At 44.3% G+C, this 15000-nt stretch overlaps 1 protein-coding gene across 1 annotated transcript in view; it reads right to left on the bottom strand.

Moving 5' to 3' along the window:
* Positions 1-3055: 3055 nt before the first annotated feature.
* The window catches only part of pxk (PX domain containing serine/threonine kinase), a 36708-nt gene continuing 24763 nt past the window's right edge, over positions 3056-15000 (bottom strand). The window contains 6 exon segments of the mRNA XM_055158945.1: positions 3056-5807; positions 5810-5866; positions 5869-5889; positions 12253-12309; positions 13231-13294; positions 14424-14510. Of these exon segments, the coding sequence (XP_055014920.1) occupies positions 5713-5807; positions 5810-5866; positions 5869-5889; positions 12253-12309; positions 13231-13294; positions 14424-14510 (381 nt within the window). The 3' untranslated portion in view covers positions 3056-5712.

Raw genomic sequence — 15000 nt, 5'->3', positions numbered from 1 at the left:
CCTCGACAACCCCGACAACAACCCTGACAACCCTGACAACAACCCCGACAACCCTGACAACAACCCCGACAACCCTGACAACAACCCCGACAACAACCCCAACAACAACCCCGACAACAACCCTGACAACTCCGACAACAACCCCAACAACAACCCTGACAACAACCCTGACAACCCTGACAACTCCGACAACAACCCCGACAACAACCCAGACAACAACCCCGACAACAACCCGAACAACAACCCCGACAACAACCCCGACAACCCTGACAACCCCCGACAACAACCCCGACAACACCGACAACAACCCCGACAACACCGACAACAAACCCCGACAAACCGACAACAACCCAACTCCGACAACAACCCGACAAAACACCCCGACAACAACCCCGACAACACAACCCGACAACAACCCAACAACCCCGACAACAACCCCGACAACAACCCCGACAACTCCGACAACAACCCCGACAACCCCGACAACAACCGACAACAACCCCGACAACAACCCCGACAACAACCCCGACAACCCCGACAACAACCCCCGACAACAACCCCGACAACAACCCGACAACAACCCCGACAACTCCGACAACAACCCCCACAATAACCCCGACAACAACCCCGACAACAACCCCGACAACAACCCCGACAACAACCCCGACAACAACTCCGACAACAACCCCCACAATAACCCCAACAACTCTCTCTGACGCTCCTCCTCTTCCTCTCTTCTCAGTGGAGTGGTGGAGTACTCGTCGTCCATCCTGGGGAATTATTCCGTCTCTCTCTCGGTGTTCCTGGACGCCGCTCACCGTTTGGCCGTAGACACCCATACGCGGATCCAGCTGGACTCCCCGGTCTACTTCGTGGTCCAGACCCACGGCCTGAACCTGAACCCGGTCCTGGTCCTGGACTCGTGCTGGGCCACGAGCGAATAGACCCCAACCACGTCCAGAGTACTACCTGATCAAGAACAGGTCTGAACCAGGACTAGACCAGGACTAAACCAAGACTGAACCAGGACTAGACCAGGACTAAACCAAGACTGAACCAGGACTAGACCAGGAGTAAACCAGGACTAAACCAGACCTAAATCCAGTCTAAACCCAGTCTAAATTAGGTATAATTCTGGTCTAAACCCGATCTAAATCTGGTCTAAACCTTGATCTAAACCCGATCTAAACCCGGTCTAAACCTGGTCTAAACCCGATCTAAACCTGGTCTAAACCCGATCTAAACCCTAGACCTAGACCCCTGACCCCCTGACCTACACGTCCTGAACCTCTACCTCAAGAACCTCCTCCTGAACCTCTACCTCAAGAACCTCCTCCTGAACCTCTACCTCAAGAACCTCCTGAACCTCTACCTCAAGAACCTTCTCCTGAACCTCTACCTCAAGAACCTCCTCCTGAACCTCTACCTCAAGAACCTCCTGAACCTCTACCTCAAGAACCTCCTGAACCTCTACCTCAAGAACCTCCTGAACCTCTACCTCAAGAACCTCCTGAACCTCCTCCTGAACCTCCTGAACCTCTACCTCAAGAACCTCCTCCTGAACCTCCTGAACCTCTACCTCAAGAACGTCCTCCTGAACGTCCTCCTGAACCTCTACCTCAAGAACCTCCTGAACCTCCTCCTGAACCTCTACCTCTAGAACCTCCTGAACCTCTACCTCAAGAACCTCCTGAACCTCTACCTCAAGAACCTCCTGAACCTCCTCCTGAACCTCTACCTCAAGAACCTCCTGAACCTTCTGAACCTCCTCCTCCTGAACCTCCACCTCCTGAACCTCTACCTCAAGAACCTCCTCAACCTTCTGAACCTCCTCCTCCTGAACCTCCTGAACCTCCACCTCCTGAACCTCCTCCTTCTGAACCTCCTGAACCTCCACCTCCTGAACCTCCTCCTGAACCTCTACCTCAAGAACCTCCTGAACCTTCTGAACCTCCTCCTCCTGAACCTCTACTTCAAGAACCTCCTGAACCTCCTCCTCCTGAACCTCTACTTCAAGAACCTCCTGAACCTTCTGAACCTCCTCCTCCTGAACCTCTACTTCAAGAACCTCCTCCTGAACCTCTACTTCAAGAACCTCCTGAACCTCCTGAACCTCCTCCTCCTGAACTTCCTGAATCTCCCCTATTAGTACTTTTACTCGAGTAGTACTCTTTGGGAAATGTGTACTTTCTGAATACTGTTGTGTGATTGGTCGGTCTCAGCTGTCAGTCAACCCGTGGCACCGTAGTCCCGCCCCCCCGGCTGTAGTGTCGTGTGATTGGCTCAGAAGAACGTAAACAAACGTGTTTGGTTAAGAGAACAGCTGGGTTTGATTGACAGCTCATTCAACCAATCACAGACAAGTCTGAGACAAAAAATAATAATAAAATGGGAAATGAAGGGAAAAAAAATCAAGTGTCAAGAGTTTTTTTTTTTTTTTTTTAAATACAGAGTCAACAAAGGACTGAACCAAGACTAAACCAGTTCTGAACCAGGACTACTTTCTTTCTTTTCGTCTTCTTGCTTCCCTGTTATCTCACCTCCTTGTTTTCCCATTACCTTGCTTCCTTGTGTCCTTGCTTCCCAGTTACTTGCTTCCTCGTCTCCTTTCCATGTTACCTTTCCTCATCTCCTTTCCTCGTCTCCTTTCCTCATCTCCTTTCCTCGTCACCTTTCCTCGTCACCTTGCTTCCTCGTCACCTTTCCTCGTTACCTTTACTCATCTCCTTGCTCCCTCGTCTCCTTTCCTCATCTCCTTACTTCCTCGTCACCTTTCCTCGTCTCTTTGCTTCCTCGTCACCTTTCCTCGTTACCTTTACTCATCTCCTTGCTTCCTCGTCTCCTTGCTTCCTCATCACCTTTCCTTATCTCCTTGCTTCCTCGTCACCTTTCCTCGTCTCCTTGCTTCCTTTCCTCGTCACCTCTCCTCGTTACCTTTCCTCGCCTCCTTTCCTCGTCTCCTTCCCTCGTCACCTTTCCTCGTCTCCTTTCTCTTGTGTGAGCGTCTCCAGCATCAGAACAAAGTGAAACAAACAGAAAAAGAAAGAAAAAGACATTTTGACAATAGAACAATCTCTTTTATTTGTTTTTATTTACAGAGGAAGTGGGCGTGGTCAGGTGTGTAGGGGGCGGGGTTTGTCCTTATATGGGCGTAGTGTTGCTGATGTTTCTGTTTCTTTGGGTTTTGTTCAGATTTTTCCGCACAGACAAGTTTCTTCGGAGCGTTTTGACACTTTGAGCTGCTCCTCTTCTTCTTCTTCTTCACTCCACACGTTCACACCATCTGAAATTTTAATTAAATCATTCAAAAATGTAAATATTCTCCGTGGACTTTACGTGGAAATAATCATTCTGAATCAAGGTTTACACAGAAAACTGGTGAAATGTTCAACCTGAGCCCAAGACGTGGATCAAAGTCCCAAACCAGGACCATGTTCAGTCCCGGTTCAGATCTGGTTCAGTCCTGTTTTAGTCCTGGTTCAGTCCTGGTCTAGTCCCGGTTTAGTCCCGGTCTAGTCCAGGTTCAGTCCCGGTCTAGTCCAGGTTCAGTCCCGGTCTAGTCCAGGTTCAGTCCCGGTCTAGTCCAGGTTCAGTCCCGGTTTAGTCCCGGTCTAGTCCCGGTCTAGTCCAAGTTCAGTCCTGGTTCAGTACCGGTTCAGTCCTGGTCTAGTCCTGGTTCAGTCCAAGTTCAGTCCTGGTCTAGTCCTGGTTCAGTCCAAGTTCAGTCCTGGTTCAGTCCCGGTTTAGTCCCGGTCTAGTCCCGGTTCAGTCCTCGTGGCTCTTGTTTCTTTTTGACGTCGTTTTAGATCAAACTTGTGATTTAAAGTTGAGCTCTGAAATAATCCCGGGTCTGTGCAGAGACTCTGAAGTGAAAGTCTTGATTTATTTGATTTATTTGTGTTTTTCGCCGTCACAAACGTCACAAACGTCACAAACGTCACAAACGTCACAAACGTCTCACTCGTCATGTTTAAACTTCTCATCTTCTCAAAACGACGATATTAAACTTGTCCATGAGCCCGGGCCCCTCCAGCAGGAACACGACCATACATGGGCACAGCGCCGACAGGAAGTCCTCCAAAGTGCAGAGTGGTGGGCGTGGCTTCATTGGGCGTGGCCTGGGGGGCGTGGCTTGGTCTGGTTTGGCGCAGTGTTGGGACCTGCTGATTGGTGAATCCATGTGTCGTTCGTTCATTTGTTTTTCAAAATAAAACCAAAAATAGTATAAAGGAAAAAACAACAACGATTTTCTTCATTATTTGTCTCCAAAACCAAAATGAAAAAAAAAACAAAAAACAAATAAAGATTTGTTTTTTCAGTTTTCGATTTTGTGTTTAAATGAAAAATGGAAAAAACAGAAAACTGAACCGGGACTGAACCAGGACTGAACTAATTTCAGTCCCGGTCTCAATCACGGTCTGGTCCTGGATCTGGTTCAGTCCTGTCCTGGTTCAGTCCTGGTTTAGACCTGGTTTAGACCTGGTTTTGTCCTGGTTTAGTCCTGGTTTAGACCTGGTTTAGTCCAGGTTTAGACCTGATTTAGTTCTGGTTTAGTCCTGGTTTAGTCCTGATTTAGTCCTGATTTAGTCCTGGTTCAGTCCTGGTTCAGTCCTGGTTCAGTCCATTATCTGTTTTTCCATTTCGGTTTTGGAGACAAGTAATTTTAAAAATCTTAGTTTTTTTTGTTTTGTAAATTTTTTTTATTTTTATTTTGAAAAACAAATGACACATGGATTTTCCTCAAACCTCCAGTGAGACACCTCAGGTCGTTGTAAAAGAGCTCAGGTCGTCTTGGAGAAGCTTGGGTCGTTGCAGAAGAGCTCAGGTCGCGTGGAGAAGCTCAGGTCATTATAGAAGAGCTCAGGTCGTCGTAGAGAATCTCAGGTCATTATAGAAGAGCTCAGGTCATTGTAGAAGAGCTCAGGTCATTATAGAAGAGCTCAAGTCATTGTAGAAGAGCTCAGGTCATTGTAGAAGAGCTCAGGTCGTTGTGGAGAAGCTCAGGTTGTCGTGGAGAAGCTCAGGTCGTCGTGGAAATGCTCAGGTCGTTGTGGAGAAGCTCGGGTCGTCGTAGAGAAGCTTGGGTCGTTGTAGAAGAGCTCAGGTCGCTGTGGAGAAGCTCAGGTCGTTGTAGAAGCTCAGGTCGTTGTAGAAGAGCTCAGGTCGTTGTAGAAGAGCTCAGGTCGTTGTAGAAGAGCTCAGGTCGTTCAGTCGTGAGAAGCTCAGGTTGTCGTGGAAATGCTCAGGTCGTCGTGGAAATGCTCAGGTCGTTGTGGAGAAGCTCGGGTCGTCGTAGAGAAGCTCGGGTCGTTGTAGAAGAGCTCAGGTCGCTGTGGAGAAGCTCAGGTCGTTGTAGAAGAGCTCAGGTCGTTGTAGAAGAGCTCAGGTCGTTGTAGAAGAGCTCAGGTCGTTGTAGAAGAGCTCAGGTCGCTGTGGAGAAGCTCAGGTCATTGTAGAAGAGCTCAGGTCGCTGTGGAGAAGCTCAGGTCGTTGTAGAAGAGCTCAGGTCGCTGTGGAGAAGCTCAGGTCATTGTAGAAGAGCTCAGGTCGTTGTAAAAGAGCTCAGGTCATCATGGAGAAGCTCGGGTCATCGTGGAGAAGTCTCTGTATTTGGCGGCTGCAGTCCTGGTCGGGGGCGTGGCTTGCGCTCGGGTGCCTATCACGTGATTGGCTGGGGTCCCGGTCGGGGGCGTGGCCTGTCCCGGTTTCCCGTCATATGATTGGCTGGCTGCGGTCGGCCGTCTCCGCCTTCTTCAGGTGAACTTTGCTGAAGCTCTGGATGGAGCTGAGCAGAGCCGCCCGACCGCCAGAGGAGGAGCCACAGGGGGAGGAGCCACAGGGGGAGGAGCCACAGGGGGAGGGGGGGAGGAGGAGGAGGGGGGGCGGCGCCTGCGGAAAAACGAAAAGCGTCAGAAATGTGACAAAATATGAACTTTGGTTTTCAAACGTGCGTCGTCAAAGCTCCTCGACGTTCACGTGACGTTTGTGTTTTTCTGAACCGTAAAGCGGGTTTTAAAAACACCTCTGACCTCTGACCTTTGACCTCTGACCCGGAGCTCAGACTCGCGAGGAGCAGAACTTCGTGTCGCGTCTCTAAAGTTTTTTTTGTTTTGTTTTTTTTCCTTGAGGAGAAAAACTTTGAGGAGGCAACGTCTGAGAAAAAAGACTGAACCAGAACTGCTTCATAAAGACCAGACCACAACTACAGACCTGGTCCTGGTTCAGTCCTGGTTTAGACCTGGTTTAGACCTGGTTTAGTCCTGGTTTAGTCCTGGTTTAGTCCTGGTTCAGTCCTGGTTCAGTCCTGGTTTAGTCCTGGTTTAGTTCTGGTTTAGTTCTGATTTAGTCCTGGTTTAGTCCTGGTTCAGTCCTGGTTCAGTTCTGGTTTAGTTCTGGTTTAGTTCTGGTTTGGTTCTGGTTTAGTCCTGGTTTAGACCTGGTTTAGTCCTGGTTTAGTTCTGGTTTAGTTCTGGTTTAGTTCTGGTTTAGACCTGGTTTAGTCCTGGTTTAGTCCTGGTTTAGTCCTGGTTTAGTCCTGGTTTAGTCCTGGTTTAGTCCTGGTTTAGTCCTGGTTTAGTCTGGTTTAGTCCTGGTTTAGACCTGGTTTAGTTCTGGTTTAGACCTGGTTTAGACCTGGTTTAGTTCTGGTTTAGTCCTGGTTTAGTCCTGGTTTAGTTCTGGTTTAGTTCTGGTTTAGTCTGGTTTAGTCCTGGTTTAGACCTGGTTTAGTCCTGGTTTAGTCCTGGTTTAGTTCTGGTTTAGTCCTGGTTTAGTCCTGGTTTAGTCCTGGTTTAGTCCTGGTTTAGTCCTGGTTTAGTTCCTGGTTTAGTCCTGGTTTAGTCCTGGTTTAGTTCCTGGTTTAGACCTGGTTTAGTCCTGGTTTAGACCTGGTTTAGTCCTGGTTTAGACCTGGTTTAGTTCTGGTTTTAGTCCTGGTTCAGTCCTGGTTCAGTCCTGGTTTAGACCTGGTTCAGTCCTGGTTCAGTCCTGGTTTAGTCCTGGTTTAGACCTGGTTTAGACCTGGTTTAGTCCTGGTTTAGTCCTGGTTTAGTCCTGGTTCAGACCTGGTTTAGTCCTGGTTTAGTCCTGGTTTAGTCCTGGTTTAGTCCTGGTTCAGTCCTGGTTTAGTCCTGGTTTAGTCCTGGTTTAGTCCTGGTTTAGTCCTGGTTTAGACCTGGTTTAGTCCTGGTTTAGTCCTGGTTTAGTCCTGGTTAGACCTGGTTTAGTCCTGGTTTAGACCTGGTTTAGTCCCAGTTTAGTCCTGGTTTAGACCTGGTTTAGTCCTGGTTTAGTCCTGGTTTAGTCCTGGTTTAGTCCTGGTTTAGTCCTGGTTTAGTCCTGGTTTAGTCCTGGTTTAGTCCTGGTTTAGTCCTGGTTTAGACCTGGTTTAGTCCTGGTTTAGTCTGGTTTAGTCCTGGTTTAGTCCTGGTTTAGTCCTGGTTTAGTTTTAGACCTGGTTTAGTCCTGGTTTAGTCCTGGTTTAGTCCTGGTTTAGTCCTGGTTTAGTCCTGGTTTAGTCCCGGTTTAGACCTGGTTTAGACCTGGTTTAGTCCTGGTTTAGTCCCGGTTTAGTCCCGGTTTAGACCTGGTTTAGACCTGGTTTAGTCCTGGTTTAGACCTGGTTTAGACCTGGTTTAGTCCTGGTTTAGTCCTGGTTTAGTCCTGGTTTAGTCCTGGTTTAGTCTTTATAACAGCAGTTCTTTGAGTTCAGATCTTGAACAAAAACTTTGACAACGAGAAGCAGAGCAACAGGAAGTGATGTCAGCAGCCGCCATCTACTTCCTGTCTGCAGCAAAACGACCCCAAAAATAATTAAAAATAAATAAATAAACAAATAAAAATATAAAAAGCTTTTATCAACCGAGTCTGAGAGTTGATAAAACAGGAAGAAAAGCTCTTCGTGTTTGCAAAGCTCTGAAGCAAAAGACGACAAAAGAAAATGAAAATAAAAACACTTTAAAAATGGAGCTTTTCCTTCACGTGCATCACCTGTTCACCCTTTGACCCTGTGACCCTTTGACCCTGTTCACCCGTTTGGACAGCGTGACGTGGACTGCGCTCACAGACACACAGGGACCAGGCAAAAGTCTCTGCCTGATCTGCGTCGCTCCGGCTGCATTTTCTTTGTTTTTTTTAAATAAACAAACACGAGTCAGTGGTGAAAATTTACTTCACTAACTTCAACTTAAATGTACGGAAGCCCTGGACGGCAAAAAAAAAAAAAGAAAAAGAAAAAAGAGGCACATTATTTGGGCTCCTTTTTTTCACCAACAGTTCCTCCCCAAAAAATAAAATACAAAATAAATTAAAAAAAAAAAAAAAAAAAAAAAGAGAGGCATGTCATTTGAGTTCCTTTTTTTTTTTCCACCAACAGCTCTCTCTAAAAACAAAAAAATACAAACTAATTTGGGCTCCATTTTTTTCACCAACATTTTTTTTTTACTCATTTTTACTGTTGACGTGGCTGATGGGAAAAAAAAACAACAAAAAAAAAAACACTCCAGAGCGCAAGTGTTTTCTCAGTATATTCGTTTAAATGCCAAAGTTCCGTACAGCTGAATATGTGGAGGAAAAGGCTCAGTAGTATTTGAGTGTAACGATGTTTGTGCAAAAAATATATATAAATAAATTAATTTTAAAATGACAAGAAACGTTCTTTTTTTTTAAGTTGTTGGTGCAAAAAAAAAAAAAAAAAATAAATTAATTAAAAAAGAACAGTTAAAGAAAAAAAAAAAAGTTTTGTTTTTTTTTGGGGTGGGGAAAAAAAAAACATGGAGCCCAAATAATGCGCCTTTTTGTTTGCCGCTCAGGGCTTCCGTATAAAGCTGTTCCAAGTCATTTTTCTGCTCGTCTCCACGGTGATGTTAATGTTTTACCTGGAAAATCTGTGGCAAAATTTACCCTCGTTAATATAACGGTACTTTTTCTTTGTTTGCCCGTGTGGTCGTTGCCGTAGCGACACCGTCTGAGCGCGTGCAGACGCACGTGAGGCAGATCAGGCAGGGACTCAAAATGGACGCAGACAGACCCAAGAGACGAGACCGAACTCCAGATCCACAAACAAGTTTCATTTAGAATAGACCTGGTTTAGTCCTGGTTCAGTCCTGGTTTAGTCCTGGTTTAGACCTGGTTTAGTCCTGGTTTAGACCTGGTTTAGACCTGGTTTAGTCCTGGTTTAGTCCTGGTTTAGTCCTGGTTTAGACCTGGTTTAGTCCTGGTTTAGTCCTGGTTTAGTCCTGGTTTAGTCCTGGTTTAGACCTGGTTTAGTCCTGGTTCAGTCCTGGTTTAGTCCTGGTTTAGTCCTGGTTTAGTCCTGGTTTAGACCTGGTTCAGTCCTTGTTTCAGTCCTGGTTTAGACCTGGTTTAGATCTGGTTTAGTCCTGGTTTAGACCTGGTTTAGTCCTGGTTTAGTCCTGGTTTAGTCCTGGTTCAGACCTGGTTTAGACCTGGTTTAGACCTGGTTTGGTCCTGGTTTAGTCCTGGTTTAGATCTGGAGTTCGCTCAGTTTAAATCTTGATCATTTTGTATTTTCAGTGAATCGTCTTAAACTTCGTTCCTTCACAGAGACACTTTAAAAATATTTAAAGTCTAATTAGGATTTAAATCTTTTTATTCGTTCTTCTTCTTCTAAATCTTTTTGTGTGTGTGTGTGTGTGTGTGTGTGTGTGGTCTTTCGGGTCGGTTTCGTCTGTGGAAGGAGTGAAGTTTGGGACGAGTCGAGATTAGGAAAAAAAAAACCTACATTACCCAGAAACACGTCAGAACTGAGCATGCTCTGATGAGAAACACACAAGAGACGAGAGAGAAAGAAAGAAAGAAAGAGAGAGAAAGAGAGAGAGGGTTAAAACTACGACTCAAGGGTGGAGGAAACGAGGAGAGGAGGAGAGAAGAAAGGAGGAGACAAGAAAGCATTAACTAGGACTCAAGTGAAATGAGAGAGGAGACAAGGAGAGAGGAAATGAGGAGAGAGAGAAGGAGATGAGGAGAGAGGAGAGGAGGAGATGAGGAGAGAAGGAGATGAGGAGAGAAGGAGATGAGGAGAGAGGAGATGAGGAGAGAGGAGATGAGGAGAGATGAGGAGATGAGGAGAGAAGAGATGAGGAGATGAGGAGAGAAGGAGATGAGGAGAGAAGGAGATGAGGAGATGAGGAGAGAAGGAGATGAGGAGAGAAGGAGATGAGGAGAGAGAAGGAGATGAGGAGAGAGAGATGAGGAGAGAGAGGAGATGAGGAGATGAGGAGAGAAGGAGATGAGGAGATGAGGAGAGAGGAGATGAGGAGATGAGGAGAGAGGAGATGAGGAGAGAAGAGAGGAGATGAGGAGAGAGAGGAGATGAGGAGAGAAGGAGATGAGGAGAGAGAGAAGGAGATGAGGAGAGAGGAGATGAGGAGAGAGGAGATGAGATGAGGAGATGAGGAGAGAAGGAGATGAGGAGAGAAGGAGATGAGGAGATGAGGAGATGAGGAGATGAGGAGATGAGGAGAGAAGGAGATGAGGAGAGAGAGGAGAGAGGAGAGAGGAGATGAGGAGAGAGGAGATGAGGAGATGAGGAGAGAGGAGAGAGGAGAGAAGGAGATGAGGAGAGAGAGGAGATGAGGAGAGAGGAGATGAGGAGATGAGGAGAGAAGGAGATGAGGAGAGAAGGAGATGAGGAGAGAGGAGATGAGGAGATGAGGAGAGAAGGAGATGAGGAGAGAAGGAGATGAGGAGAGAGGAGATGAGGAGAGAGAGAGAGGAGATGAGGAGAGAAGGAGATGAGGAGAGAAGGAGATGAGGAGAGAGGAGATGAGGAGAGAGGAGATGAGGAGCAGGTCAGATGTTACAGATGTTAGGACACTACAGTTTGCTGTTTTGTCTCAAACTTTCAGATTGAAACGTTTCCAGTGGAGAGAAGAATTTTAAATGTGACTGAGGCTTTAATGCCAATGTGAATGTGTGAATATGATTCAAGTTTTAAGAGCAGAAAAAAAGTCTCAATACTTTTGGACATTTGTCACAATCACTGTGTGTGAAATCACTGTGTGTGTGAAATCACTGTGTGTGTGAAATCACTGTGTGTGTGAAATCACTGTGTGTGTGTGTGTGTGAAATCACTGTGTGTGTGAATGTGTGTGAAATCACTGTGTGTGTGAAATCACTGTGTGTGAAATCACTGTGTGTGTGTGTGTGTGAAATCACTGTGTGTGTGAAATCACTGTGTGTGTGAAATCACTGTGTGTGTGAAATCACTGTGTGTGTGAAATCACTGTGTGTGTGAAATCATCACTGTGTGTGTGTGAAATCACTGTGTGTGTGTGTGTGAAATCACTGTGTGTGTGTGTGAAATCACTGTGTGTGTGTGTGTGTGTGAAATCACTGTGTGTGTGAAATCACTGTGTGTGTGTGTGTGTGTGTGAAATCACTGTGTGTGTGAAATCACTGTGTGTGTGAAATGTGTGTGAAATCACTGTGTGTGTGAAATCACTGTGTGTGTGTGTGTGAAATCACTGTGTGTGTGTGAAATCACTGTGTGTGAAATCACTGTGTGTGTGTGAAATCACTGTGTGTGTGTGTGTGTGTGAAATCACTGTGTGTGTGTGTGAAATCACAGTGTGTGTGTGTGAAATCACAGTGTGTGTGTGTGTGTGAAATCACAGTGTGTGTGTGTGAAATCACTGTGTGTGAAATCACTGTGTGAAATCACTGTGTGTGTGAAATCACTGTGTGTGTGAAATCACTGTGTGTGTGAAATGACTGTGTTAATTCATTCAAGTGTCAGGTCTGATTTCACACACAGTTGAGATGATTTTAAATGTTTGTTTTAAAGACTCACAGCAGACTGTCACACGCGCCGCCTCCACACACAAACAGGACGCAGCATCTTTATTTATTTATTTAATTTGTGAATTTAGATCAACTCAAAAGCCAAACCACCATTTATAAATTCAGGTTCAGGTTCAGTCCTGATTCCAGATCTTTTAAGCCACGCCCCCTGGTCCGTGTGGAAGCGTCACATGATCAACTTTATCCAATCACAACCCACCACTGAACATTTAAAGAACAGCTGATTAAACATTTAAATTACAAAAGGTTAAATTTACAGATGCAAATTAGTTCATCTGAATATTTTTGTCCAGTTTTTGTGTTAAAGCAAATATCACACAAAACCCACTCCTCTGATTTATTGTTTTAAGGAGTTGTTTTCTTTCTGTTTATTTACATTTCTTTTTTTTTGTTTAGTTTTTTTTTAAACGTTGAGACTCCAGCACTGACCTGTAGGGGGCGGCGTAGGAGACGAGGGGCACGTCGGAGGAGAACTCGCCCCAGAACCTGAAGAAAAACACTTGAAATTACAAAAAATAAAAACGAGAAAAGTATTAAAATTTACACACCAGCGTCCACAAGAGTCAGAACTGGTTTAGGTCACGTTTTGGAATCAAAATTTGTTACTCGACTCTTCAAAAAAACAAAACCAAAAAAACAAGACGAAACAATTTTTGGCGATGTTTTTCTAAATACCTGTTGACGTGTTTTAAGCTCAGGAAAAATAAAATTAAAATGATATACTTCTGTCTAAAAGAGTAAAACATTTGAACTAAAAACACTAAAAAAGTCATGAGTAAAATCTTTCTTTTTAAAGCTGCACTGTGTCACTTTTCTGAGCGTCTGTCCCGTCCTCGTCTCCATGGAGATGTCGCAGTTTTGTCTGAATAGTTTTGAGATTCATAAAAGTTCGTTGTGTCTTTGTCTTGTTTGTCGGAGCCTGGGTCTGGAATGTTCCGCAGTGTTGGAGAGGAAAGGAGAAGAAAGATCCCAAAGTCAAACATCTGGAGTCAAACCAGACTTATTATTTTTATTGTCCCGCTTTAGTCCCGCTTTAGTCCAGTTTTAGTCCCGCTTTAGTCCCGCTTTAGTCCAGTTTTAGTCGCGCTTTAGTCGCGCTTTAGTCCCGCTTTAGTCCCGCTTTAGTCCCGCTTTAGTCCCGCTTTAGTCCCGGTTTAGTCTCGGTTCAGTCTCGGTTCAGTCCCTGGTTTATTCCAGCTTTAGTTGCTTTAGTCCTTGGTTCGGTCCAGGTTCAGTCCTGCTCTAGTCCTGGTTTAGTCCTGGTTCAGTCCTGCTCTAGTCCTGCTCCTGCTGGTCCTGGTTTAGTCCTGGTTCCTGGTTCAGTCCTGCTTTAGTCCTGCTCTAGTCCTGGTTCAGTCCTGGTTTAGTCCTGCTTTAGTCCTGCTCTAGTCCTGGTTCAGTCCTGACCGGAGTTGTTGTTGTTCCGCACAGACAGTTCCTCCTCGTTCTCAAACGCAGACTGTCGAGATTTCTGAAAAACAAAAACGAGTTTCACATTAAAATGTTCAACAACAACAACAGAACTTTACTCTGAAGGGATTTATTCACCAGTGTTTTATTTTGAAGGGCTTTATTCACTAGTGTTTTATTTTGAAGGTCTTTATTCACCAGTGTTTTATTTTGAAGGGCTTTATTCACTAGTGTTTTATTTTGAAGTGTTTTTATTCACCAGTGTTTTATTTTGAAGGGCTTTATTCACCAGTGTTTTATTTTGAAGGGCTTTATTCACTAGTGTTTTATTTTGAAGGGCTTTATTCACTAGTGTTTTATTTTGAAGTGTTTTATTCACCAGTGTTTTATTTTGAAGGGCTTTATTCACCAGTGTTTTATTTTGAAGGGCTTTATTCACTAGTGTTTTATTTTGAAGGGCTTTATTTACTAGTGTTTTATTTTGTAGTGTTTTATTTTGAAGTGTTTTATTCACTAGGGTTTTATTTTGAAGGGCTTTATTCACTAGTGTTTTATTTTGTAGTGTTTTATTCTGAAGTGTTTTATTTTGAAGTGTTTTATTCTGTTGTGTTTTATTTTGAAGTGTTTTATTCTGAAGTGTTTTATTTTGAAGTGTTTTATTCTGTAGTGTTTTATTCTGTAGTGTTTTATTTTGAAGAGTTTTATTTTGAAGTGTTTTATTCTGTAGTGTTTTATTTTGAAGAGTTTTATTCTGTAGTGTTTTATTCTGTAGTGTTTTATTTTGAAGAGTTTTATTTTGAAGTGTTTTATTCTGAAGTGTTTTATTTTGAAGTGTTTTATTCTGTAGTGTTTTATTCTGTAGTGTTTTATTTTGAAGAGTTTTATTTTTAAGTGTTTTATTTGAAGTGTTTTATTTTGAAGTGTTTTATTTTGAAGTGTTTTATTCTGTAGTGTTTTATTTTGAAGTGTTTTATTTTGAAGTGTTTTATTCTGAAGTGTTTTTGAAGTGTTTTATTCTGTAGTGTTTTATTTTGAAGAGTTTTATTTTGAAGTGTTTTATTCTGTAGTGTTTTATTTTGAAGAGTTTTATTTTGAAGTGTTTTATTCTGTAGTGTTTTATTTTGAAGAGTTTTATTTTGAAGAGTTTTATTTTGAAGTGTTTTATTCTGTAGTGTTTTATTTTGAAGTACCTTCCGTGCGAGCAGCTTCCTCCTCTTCCTCTCCTCGTCGGAGCAGTGATGAGACTGAGCCCGGGTCAAACGCCGGTGCTGATGGAGCTGAGACACAAGACCCCGTTTAGACCGGGTTTAAGTCCCGTTTTACTCCCTTTTTAGTCCCTTTTTAGTCCCGGTTCAGGCCTGTTTTAGTCCTGGTTCAGTCCTGTTTTAGTCCTGGTTTAGTCCTGGTTCAGTCCTGTTTTAAACCTGGTTCAGTTCTGGTTCAGTCTTGTTTAGACCTGGTTTAGTCCTGGTTCAGTCCTGGTTTTAGTCCTGGTTCAGTCCTGTTTTAGTCCTGGTTCAGTCCTGTTTTAGTCCTGTTTTAGTCCTGTTTTAGTCCTGTTTTAGTCCTGGTTCAGTCCTGGTTTAGTCCTGGTTCAGACCTGGTTCAGTCCTGTTTTAGTCCTGGTTTAGTCCTGGTTCAGACCTGGTTCAGACCTGGTTCAGACCTGGTTTAGTCCTGGTTTAGTCCTGGTTTAGTCCTGGTTCAGACCTGTTTTAGACCTGTTTTAGTCCTGGTTCAGTCCTGGTTTAGTCCTGGTTCAGACCT

The sequence above is a fragment of the Boleophthalmus pectinirostris genome, unplaced genomic scaffold (genome assembly GCF_026225935.1).
Source record: "Boleophthalmus pectinirostris isolate CB_2022bp ecotype Guang Dong unplaced genomic scaffold, ASM2622593v1 HiC_scaffold_23, whole genome shotgun sequence".
In the NCBI taxonomy this organism is placed as follows: domain Eukaryota; kingdom Metazoa; phylum Chordata; class Actinopteri; order Gobiiformes; family Gobiidae; genus Boleophthalmus; species Boleophthalmus pectinirostris.
The sequence above is the reverse complement of the archived record's forward strand: the minus strand, read 5'-3'. Positions and strand labels throughout refer to the sequence as shown.